This window comes from Amia ocellicauda, chromosome 13 (assembly GCF_036373705.1).
Source record: "Amia ocellicauda isolate fAmiCal2 chromosome 13, fAmiCal2.hap1, whole genome shotgun sequence".
NCBI lineage: Eukaryota > Metazoa > Chordata > Actinopteri > Amiiformes > Amiidae > Amia > Amia ocellicauda.
In genome coordinates, this window is record NC_089862.1 from 28,587,037 (window position 1) to 28,597,844 (window position 10,808).

Consider the following 10,808-nt stretch of genomic DNA (forward strand, 5'->3'; position numbering starts at 1 on the left):
GGAAGAAATCCGGCACTGTGGGAAGGATTGTAGAGGTGGATGTTGAAGTCTCCCAGGAGGATGGTAGGTGAGGACAGCGAGGGGAGGGAGGAGAGAAGAAAGTCCACTGCATGGAATTCAAAGCTGTGGGTCGTGATAGAGGAGAGGGGGGGGGACAGAGGAGAGAAGGGGAGAGCAGGAGCCCTGTTCCTCCTCCACACCCGGTAAGACGAGGGGAGTGGGACAGGACAAAGAGAGAGGATAAGGCAGCAGGGGTGGTTGAGTTGTCCAGGGAGATCCATATCTTGGTGAGAGCGAGGAAATCCAGAGAGTGGTGGGAGGCGAAGGCGGAGATGAAGTCGGACTTGTTGGAAGCTGAGTGGCAGTTCCACAGGCCACCAGAGAGTGGAGTAGAGTAGAGGGAGGAGGAGGGGAGAGGCAGAGAGGTGAGGTTGGAGGGATTAGGGAAGCAATGGTGTGCAGGTGCACGTCGAGAAGACGGAGAGAGCAGGACTGCTGTTAAATACTTCACCTGTAACTAATTAGGACAGTGCACACCTGTGTTGCATTGAATGACACAAGGCTGTAAGGATGGCCCTCCCTCCCATGCAGGACTGCTAATAGCACAATTAAGACCGATCCGGACACACGCAGTTAGTCTGAACAATAGCTCATAGTAATGCTAAATAAATGCTAAATAATCACAGCCTACAATGTAACGCTTCTGATTTACATTGTCGAGTGTGCTATGTAAGTTGCTAAATTAACTAACAAACAGTCGCTGCTCTTACTACAATACAGGTGCAAGATATACAATTCTTAGCTAAACAAGTAACCACGTAAACAATCAATGTAACTCTTAACTAAACTAAGAAACACAAGAGAAAATGCGATAATTAACTGCGGCAAGTTAGGTGACTCCTCAGCTGGCTTGCCCGAATGTCCAGTGGCAACGACACAAACACACCGGCTAATTTAAACTGTATTTAGACAATAAACTCACAAGGCTGTGAGTGTTTGGATGGGGAAAGTGAGGAGTCCACATAAACTCCTAGGTCTTTCTCATGCGTTACTTCTTACAGTTCTATTCCTCCCATAGTGTAATTATAGTGGACATTTTTGTTACCTGCATGTAATACCTTGCACTTGTCCACATTGAATTTCATCTGCCAGGTGTCGGCCCACAACTGAATATTATCTAAGTCCCTTTGAATAACCTGTGCAGCCAATATTGTATCTGCTGAACCACCTATTTTAGTATCATCTGCAAATTTGACATGTTTGCTAACTATCCCAGAGTCCAGATCATTAATATGTATTAGAAAAAGCAAAGGCACTAGTACTGATCCCTGTGGAACTCCAACCTCAGTCCAGTTACAAGCAACTCCTCTAATCGACACCCTCTGTTTCCTATACATCAACCAGTTCATAATCCATCTACTTACATTATCCTGAATGCCTACAGCTTCCAATTTGAGGATCAGTCTTTGGTGTGGAACCTTATCAAAAGCTTTTTGAAAATCTAAGTATATCATATCACTTGATCACATGATCTACAGCTGCACCTGCAAAACTCTAATAGATTAGTGAGACATGAGCTGCCTCGTCTAAACCCATGTTGACTATCTCCAAGAATACGTTTTTCATTAAGATGCTCCTCTATTTTCTGTCTAATCATTTTTTCTGTAAAGTAAAGTAAGGTAATGCAGGTGAGACTGATTGGTCTGTAATTTCCTGGCTCAGTTTTGTCCCCTTTCTTGTGGATTGGTATGACATTTGCTGTCTTCCAGTCAGTTGGCACATCCCCTGTTCTAAGTGTCATTTGGAATATTTGGGTTAGCAGCCTATACATAATTTCCCTAATTTCTTTAAGTACTGTTGGAAATATACTGTAGTGATCTTGAGCCTTGCTAAGAGTCCTGGGCCTTTTACTGATGTGGTAATATTGTTGCATTGTGGCGCGGGAGAACAGTTTGAGCCCCCGTCGTGGCCGGAACCCCCGAGTCGTTACATTGGTGTTAGCTGTGGGATCAAATTCAGTAAGCCAGTAAGGGGAGACGAGCGTCTGGGCGCTATCCCAAGGAAGCGGCCTGAAGGGGAGAGTGTGAGGAGAGCTGTGGATGAACCACGGAGGAGGGAAGTGAAGAGAGTATGTGAGTTGGAAAAGAAGGACTTGTGGAGGGGAGGGCGCAACATCTTTGGAAAGGGTGACATTCCTGACGTGGGGGAGGAGCAGACTTAAATGAGGTCACCACAACAGGATGTGGAAGACCGAGAGGACCAGAAGGGCAGCCATTTTGTGTAGAATGTAAACAAAAGCAATGGGGCTTGCGCTGAGAGCAAGAATACCAGTAAGACTGATTGGGAAGACTTTAAAATGGAAGCAGAAAATAATGAATGGTCTGCCAAAATTAAATTAATTCATCTGCTTAAGCATTTGACTACAAAGGTCCAAAACTGTGAATGAATGTCTGAGTGTGTTTGGGGGGTAGCATAGTTAAGCCTTGACATAGGCACTGCTCCAATAGCGGTAGGGGGGATGCGGTGAGGACCCAGAAAGAAGCAGAGCCAGCTCGTAAAGAACTGAAAGTAGGTTGTTTTGATGGGAAAGCATCCTGGGAGGCTTACCGAGCCAAATTTGAACTTGTTGCCCAGGCTAACAAATGGAGTGAAGAAGAGAAAGTTGTCCAATTATCTGCAGCATTAGAAGGTGAAGCCCTTAACACTTTGCTTGATGTTACAGACAATGAACTGTTGGACTATAAGGCTGTCAGTCTAGCCCTTGGTTATCACTTTGGAGGAGCTGAGCCAGACCTCATCTTGTGCCAGCGACTTGCTACTCGTTTCCGCTGTCCTGGCGAACCTCTGGGCCAATTCGCTGCTGATGTGCGCTATCTTACCCGGCATGGACATCACAGTTTCCCCACTGCAGCAAAGGAGGACCTGGCAACAGAGACCTTCCTCCGGGGACTTACCCCTGATGCCCTGCGCCACCACATCCGCCTTGTGATTGAGATCGAAGGAGTCTTCTGCCACGCCCTACTGGATATGGGGTCCACGGTAACACTACTGCACCCAGACTTGTTGCCCGAGGACACACAGCTGGAGCCATCAAGGGCACCACAGACCACAGTGACTGGGGAGGAAGCTGCCATGAGAGGGCAGAAGCGAATGCGGATTGATATAGCCAGCTGTTCATTCTTCCACATGGTGTGGGTGGCTGAAATCCAGGAGCCCTGCATCCTGGGACTGGACTTTCTCCAGTTCACTGGGGCAGTACTTGATATACAAGTTGGCATGGTGCAGTTCCACAAGGGGCCGCCAGTGTGCCTACAAGCCTTCAAATCCCAGAAAGGGGGTTCTAACGCGGTCACACATCGTGTTCGGTTCCACCCAACCACCAGGCCCTCCGCAGGCGACCCAGCAGCTGAAGAAGCCACCACCACCACCGCTCACAAGCTGTGGACAGAGAACTGTGAAGGCCTCCAAGTTGAGCAGTGCCAACAGCTCTGGGACCTAATTCATGAGTTCCGCCACAGTCTTGCTACCACTCCTGGGGATGTTGGAAGGACCCACCTTGTCCAACACCCCATCAACACTGGGGATGCCCGTCCAATCAAGCAACGCCCTCGACGCATGCCACAGGCACACCAAGCTGCTGCTGATCAAGCTCTGGAGGAGATGAAGGCAGCTGGCATCATTGAGCCCTCCGACAGTCCCTGGGCATCACCTGTGGTCCTGGTCCCCAAGACAAACGGGACATGGAGATTTTGTGTGGACTACCACAGGCTGAATGAAGTGACGGTCAAGGACTCCAATCCCTTATCACGGATTGACAAGTCCCTGCATGTGGTTTCAGGGTCAAAGTGGTTCTCCTCCCTGGATTTCAGAAGCGGCTACTGGCAGGTAGCTCTGGCCCCTGAAGCCAGGCCCAAGACTGTATTCTCCAAGGGCCGGGGGCTGTGGCAGTTCCGAGCCATGCTGTTCAGCCTCTGCAATGTTAGGGGGTGTGGCCCCGACCCGATGCCTGGTTTACTTAGACGACCTCCTTGTGCATGGGAGGAACTTTGAGGAAGCCCTGTCTGTGCTTAGGGAGGTGCTGGCCAGGATCCAGGCAGCAGGCCTCAAGCTCCATCCTGGAAAGTGCAAGCTGCTGAGATGGGAGATGTCCTTCCTGGGTCACCAGATAAGTGGAGCAGGCATCACCACGGAGGAGGACAAGGTTGCAGCTGTAAGAGACTGGCCTACCCCTGCTAACTTACTCCAGCTGCAATCCTTCCTGGGTCTGGCTTCTTACTACCATCAGTTTGTTTCCGGGTTCTCCACCACCGCTGCCCCCTTCCATAACTTGACCAAGAAGGGTGCTCCCTTCTAGTGGAAGGCGGATCAACAGGAGCCTTTCGACGCACTAAAGAGAGCTTTGTGTGCAGCTCCGGTGTTGACCTCCCCTGACCCCTAACAACCTTACATCCTTGATACAGATGCTAGTTATGGGGGTATTGGGGGCGTGTTGTCTCAGGTAACACCAGATGGAGAGAAGATAATTGCTTATTACAGCAGAACTCTCACCAAACCTGAACATAATTATTGCATCATACGCAGGGAGCTGCTCGCTGTGGTGGAGGCAACGAAACACTTCAGACACCACCTGTGCAGCCTGCCCTTTATAATCTGGACAGACCACGGGGCATTGCAGTGGCTCATGTCTTTCCGCAAGACCATAGGACAAGTGGGATACTGGATTGAGCAACTGCAGCCGTACCAATATGTCATTCAGCATAGGGTGGAAGTGAACCACCAAAATGCTGATGCCAGCTGCCAGCACTGCAACTGGAGGGAAAAGAGGGAGGTGGAATTGACAGAAGCGGGGCCATCCAGGTGCCGCTTTGTGCTGGTGACCCTAGATTATTTAACAAGTGCCCTGCCTGACCAGGAGGTGGAGATGGTAGCAGAGGAATTGGTGGATGGTTTTTTCAGTTGTTTCGGGGTCCCGGCCGAGCTGCCCTCAGATCAGGGGAGGAACTCTGATGAAATTTGTGCTTGGCTGGGAGTGCACAAGACCCGCACCCCACCGCTGCACCCCCAGAGCAATGGGCTAGTTGAGCGCTTCAACAGAACCCTGGGAGCACAGTTGGCCCTAGTCGTGTCCACCGACCAATGCGACTGGGACCTCCACCTCCCTCTGGTGTTACTAGCCAGGTGTACCGCAGTGCAGGAGTCAACTGCCTGTACTCCTGCACTTCTCATGCTTGGGTGGGAGCTAAGAACGCCTGTGGAACTGGCCTTTGGAAGACCCCCTGATGCTCCAGCTACCACCACAAGACCAAAGTACTTGTGGAAGCTTCAGGACTGGTTGGAAGCAGGCGACCAGTTTGCAAAACAGCAAATGGAAGCAACCAGCATGCGGCAAAAACAGGGATATGAACTGTACTCCCGAGGGTCCCATTTTCAAGGTGGGGCCCTTGTGTGGGTGTTCAACCTGAAACCATTAAAGGGCCGCTTGCCCAAGTTGGACAGTTTGTTAAAGTGTGTCTGCAGGGTGGGAGGTCCTGTGGATCCCCGGGGCTCCCTGTTCCAGAACCCAGGGATCTTGGCGTGTTTTGGGGGGGTCAGGGGTGAGGTCAAGGCGACACAATGATTGGAGGGAGGGAATCATGTGGGAGGGGTTATAAATAGCAATTACGGGGTGAGGGGGTTGGTTGGGGAAGAAGACGCTGTACAGACAGGGTGTTGTTCGAGCAGAAGCTGCATTAGCAACCAGAGCAAGTTTGCTGGTATTGAGACACAAGAGAATAGTGAATGTGTAGTTCTTGTGGGTTTATTGTTTTGGCGTGGGCTTGGCTAACAAAGCCTGTGGTGTGTAGAGACAGGGAAAAATAAATCCTACCTCTTATTTGCCAGATCACCTTGTCGTTATTTTTTTGTTATAATAAGGGAAGGTAATTAGTTAATGCACTCGAAACGTTACATTGGTGTCGGAAGTGCGCGGTGTCAGGCCATTCACGGTGAAGAGATGGAAGAGCAGTGCGAGGGCGCGCTGTAATGACAAGGGGGAGTAGTGTAGTGATCTCGAGCTTCACTAAGAGGCCTGGGCCTTTTAGTGATGTGATAAGATCGCTGTATTGTGGCATGGGATAACGGGGTTTGAGTCTCTGTCATGGCCAGATCCCCTGAGTTGTTACAATACCATCTGGCCCAGGTGATTTGTTTGTTTTTAATTCTGATAGTCCCTTTAGTACCTCCTCCTCATTTATCCTGATCTCTCTTAGGGTTTGACTGGACTGGTTGTTAACCTGTGGCATGTTATCATTTTTTCTTTTGTAAAAACCTCTGTGAAATACTCAGTTAGAACATTTGCGATATCTTGTTCGTTTTCCAAGAGACTTTTATTGCCCTTTATCTGTTTCACTTCCTCCTTTATTGATCTCTTGCTATTGTAGTATTGAAAGCAATATAGCTTCATTTTTTAAGTTTTGGGGAATCCTTAATGGAATACATACACCACTTATTTGGAATACACTACCAAAAAATAAATGTCAAACTTTTTGTTACACAGCCAATAAAATGTGATATTCAAACCTGGGGTACAGTCGATCAACTAACAAGCCTACATATTGAAACTTGTATATACACGTATTTCATGTAACTTGCAGGAAATCTTATCTGTATTGTATTTTGCATTTTTGATAGACCTGTTATTTCCAACCCTGCTCACAGAGAACCCCAGTCAATAAGGTTTTATGTCAACTAGTGGTTTTAAAGTAAATCTTGGTCCTTTTCCACATTGGAAATGTTAGCCTGAAAACCAGAAGACCTAGTCGTTTCTCCAGTGATGAAGATGATGATGATGATGATGAAGTGCAGACCTGGTTGCAGGATACAGAAATGCAGTGGGCTTCATATGACCTCATCTGATTATTACGATGTCATAAACCAGCCAGTGAGTTCTAGAATTCTGAGAGCACTAGAAAATAAAGTTACAAGCAAACATTCCACAGTAGTGAACCAGTCAATATGGAAGAGACATCCACTTCAACAAGTGTTCAGAGTTGCAGTATGGAGCGCACAATGAGTGCCAAGAACCGTACAGTATATAAAGATCTGTGGCTGAAGGGGCAGCTGTGTGATGTGGTAATGATGGTGGAAGGCACTGCATTCAATGCCCACAAGATCATCTTGTGTGGCAGCAGCAGCTATTTCCGGTGAGCAATACAAATATATATATATATATATATATATATATATATATATAACACTTACATTGTGTAACTTACGGCAACTGCTAGGTACCTGCAATGTTAACATGAAGTACCTAAAGCTATTGTAATATTAACACATATTTCTCTGGATGCTATTACAACTGTAGTGAAATTCAATTTAATGCATAATAAGGGTCTGATATTTCTGGCTAGGGAAGACAGACCCAAATAAGGGAATAACCGTTACCCCAATAATTTTGTTTTATTTTTTTATATTTCTGAAAAGTTTTACTTCCAGCTGAACTCATTGTAACTGAAGCATTTGGTTTTTTAGACTACAAAAGAAAAGTTTTCTGTACTTTATCCTAGGCTGACACTGGGCCCATGCCAAACTATGACTAAAGATACAGTGGTGTGATATACTGTAAATGAAGAACCTTGACACACAGCATACTTACACTTCAGACAGGTCATTATTAATTTGCCTTTAAACTCTCACACAGAACATGTCAATTCAATCAGCTGTAGTATATCTAGTTTGATGACCCCAAACCCAAAAGTTATATGAATCACAGCCCAGCACAGAGCAAGACATTGATTGGTTCCTATAATCTGAAACAGAAACAGTGGGAGTTCAATACAGTATAATAATAATAATAATAATAATAATAATAATAATAATAATAATAATAATAATAATAATAATAATAATAAAATAATAAAACTTTATTTTCTATAGCGCCTTTAAAAGTTGCATCACAAAGTGCTTTACAAGAAAAAATTTAAAATACATTGAAATATATATATATTTTTAAATTAAATTAAAAAAAAAATAATTCCCATCCAGAACTAATGAAAAACAAATAGTGTAAGGTAAGGGTTTGATATGCTAAGCCCTCACATGTCCCTGCTGTGCTGTGTGCAGAACAGAAAATAAAGACTCTTTGTATGGCAGTATGATCAATATTTTTACAATCCCGATACTACAGAATTTATATAGATGAAACAGAATGGAATATTAAAACGTATAAAAGGAAAGCCCAAGATCTAGGACTCTGCTGCACAAGGGGCTCTCACATGTCCCTGCTGTGCTGTGTGATTTGTGGAGTCCCAGGATTCCCCCGTCCCCAACTCAAGTGGAGAGGGGGACTGAGGAAGAAGTTGTTTGTCTTGCCCTCACAGAGTCCTGTTCACCGGGAGCTGGAGTAACACAGACAGGAGGGAGTACAGCATCCCCGGCGTCTCCCCAGAGATGATGAAACTCCTCATCCAGTATGCCTACACCCGTGCTGTACCCATCACCAATGACAACGTACAGGAGCTGCTAGTAGCGGCCGACCAGTTTGCAGTGCTGGGCCTCCTGCAGGACTGCTGCAACTTCCTGGAGTCTCAGCTGTGCCTTGAGAATTGCATTGGCATCTGGCACTATGCAAAATTTTACTTCTGCTCCGAGCTCCAGTCAGCGGCCCACCGTTACATCCTGCGCCACTTTGAGCACTTGGTCGAGGCTTCCGATGAATTCCTGGAGCTCTCCCTGGACCAGCTGCTCAACATCATTGAGAAGGATGACCTCAATGTCAAGCAGGAGTATGTGGTCTTCGAGGCCATCCTGTGCTGGATCGACCACACACCCAGTGAGCGACGCGGCCACATCTCCGTCCTGCTGCCCAAGGTCAGTCTGAGAAGGAGCATCATTTTCTTAATATTTTGATCTTTATATGTGAATTGGAGATAAATGTGATAGGGATGACATATGCTACAGACCGGCACCAAATGTGCTCCTGCCTGGTGTTTGGGAATCACTGATTTAACAGAAATAAACAAAAAGAAGCTGTATCAATGCAGCCCTCTGTAAAATCAAGGTCTATGAAAAGTATTTTTTAGTTTTATTAAATAGATCCAGGCTTTTCCAAAGTGATTCAGATAAGAGTCAGCCAGTTAAATTATCTGTGCCGAAACTGACTCCCACACTGCAGTCAAAGATAGGTCTCACATGATATTTAAAATTATTTATTTGACATGAAAATTATGTGTGCTTCGACCATTAAGGTCAGCACTGTTACAACAAAGGCGCGTTCTTCAATAGTTAAATTGTTCAGTTTTTTTAAATGCACTGAATGTGACCTCTGATCTCTTCAGACACAATAGAAAGTATTGGGGTAACTTAAAATCCTCGAAGGGGCTTAAGCATAAAGAAAACAGAATCCCTGTAGAGGTCAAATTTAAGAGTGAAGATGGGTTAAGGTTAGGGTAAATCCTGCCTGCTTGTCAGACTTTGATCTCTAACTTGTTTGTGATCACCATCATCATCCTGTGATCCCTTCATACGTCGAGATGATCAGAAATCATAGCCGTGTCTTTGATTGTGCTTGGCCTTCTCCTCTCCACTGTACATTGTCTGGTTTCACAAGATGCCCAGCTGATCTTGCAGTGTCTGCTGTGTACATTAGAGGTGTCCGTTCACTGTAGAGGAACTGACCAGCGGGCCTCATCCATTTATTTTCTTCCTTGTCTTGTAGGTGCGGATGGCACTCATGGAATCACAGCACATTGCCAAAGTCAGGGACAACGAGCTGGTGAAACAGACCAACGAGTGCAAGGCCACAGTCATCAATGCGCTCAATGCCAGGAATGACTGCATCATGAATGGCCCCTCCGACTCTGACTTCCTCAAACTCATGACCCGGCCGCGGCTACCCTGTGACATCATGTTGTCAATTGGGGGCTGGAGTGTGGGCAACCCGACCAATGCCATGGAGGCGTATGATGCCAGGGCTGGCCGCTGGTTGAATGTCACCATCCCGGAGGAGAGCCCACGGGCGTATCACGGGGCCGCCTACCTCAATGGCTGGGTGTACTGCGTGGGCGGCTTTGATGGCATGAATCACTTTAACAGCGTGCGGAAGTTCGATCCTGTGGCCCACACTTGGCACGAGGTGGCACCCATGCACTCCCGGCGCTGCTACGTCAGCGTGGTCGTGCTGGATGGCTTCATCTATGCCATGGGCGGCTTTGATGGATATGTAAGGGTCAACACGGCTGAGCGCTATGAGCCCGAGACCAACCAGTGGACCCTGATCGCACCCATGCATGAGCAGAGGAGCGATGCCAGCGCCACCACCCTGCACGGCAAGGTGAGTGGCCTCCCTGTGGCGCTGTGACATCAGCCAGCGCTCACAGGACATGGGGTGTGGTCTAGTCTCAGTCATGAAAGGGCCACCATGTTTCAGAGCAGGGATGAGAAACTCAGATCCTGGGGCAACTGTGGTGTCTTCTAGAACTCTAATATATTATCTATTATATATTTCATTTTCTCTAACTGGCTTATGCAAGAGAATTGTTTTTGTTGTTATCATTGATGGCCTTAAGTTACAGTATTACAGGCACAGACAGGACTTTTTGGAGGCTGACCAGAAGTATTCAATTGATCCAGTTCACCACCTATGAAGATGCTGGGAGTTGGGTAGAAACGCAGAAGACACTGTGGTCCTCCAGGAACTGATTTTGACTGTCCTTGTTTGAATCACGAAGGATGAATTGGGGAAAAGAAACATTAAATTGATCTAATTAAGGAAATCATTTATCTAATGAAGTAATGACCAGCTCAGGTGGAATGAAAAGAAGAAAACT

At 46.7% G+C, this 10,808-nt stretch overlaps 1 protein-coding gene across 1 annotated transcript in view; it reads left to right on the forward strand.

Moving 5' to 3' along the window:
• The first annotated feature begins 7,020 nt into the window (after positions 1-7,020).
• LOC136766716 (kelch-like protein 10) overlaps positions 7,021-10,808 on the forward strand; it is a 5,237-nt gene continuing 1,449 nt past the window's right edge. Inside the window, exons 1-3 of the mRNA XM_066720452.1 lie at positions 7,021-7,181; positions 8,361-8,850; positions 9,698-10,312. Coding sequence (XP_066576549.1) covers positions 7,036-7,181; positions 8,361-8,850; positions 9,698-10,312 — 1,251 coding nt within the window. The 5' untranslated portion in view covers positions 7,021-7,035. The remainder of the gene's footprint in view (positions 7,182-8,360; positions 8,851-9,697; positions 10,313-10,808) is intronic.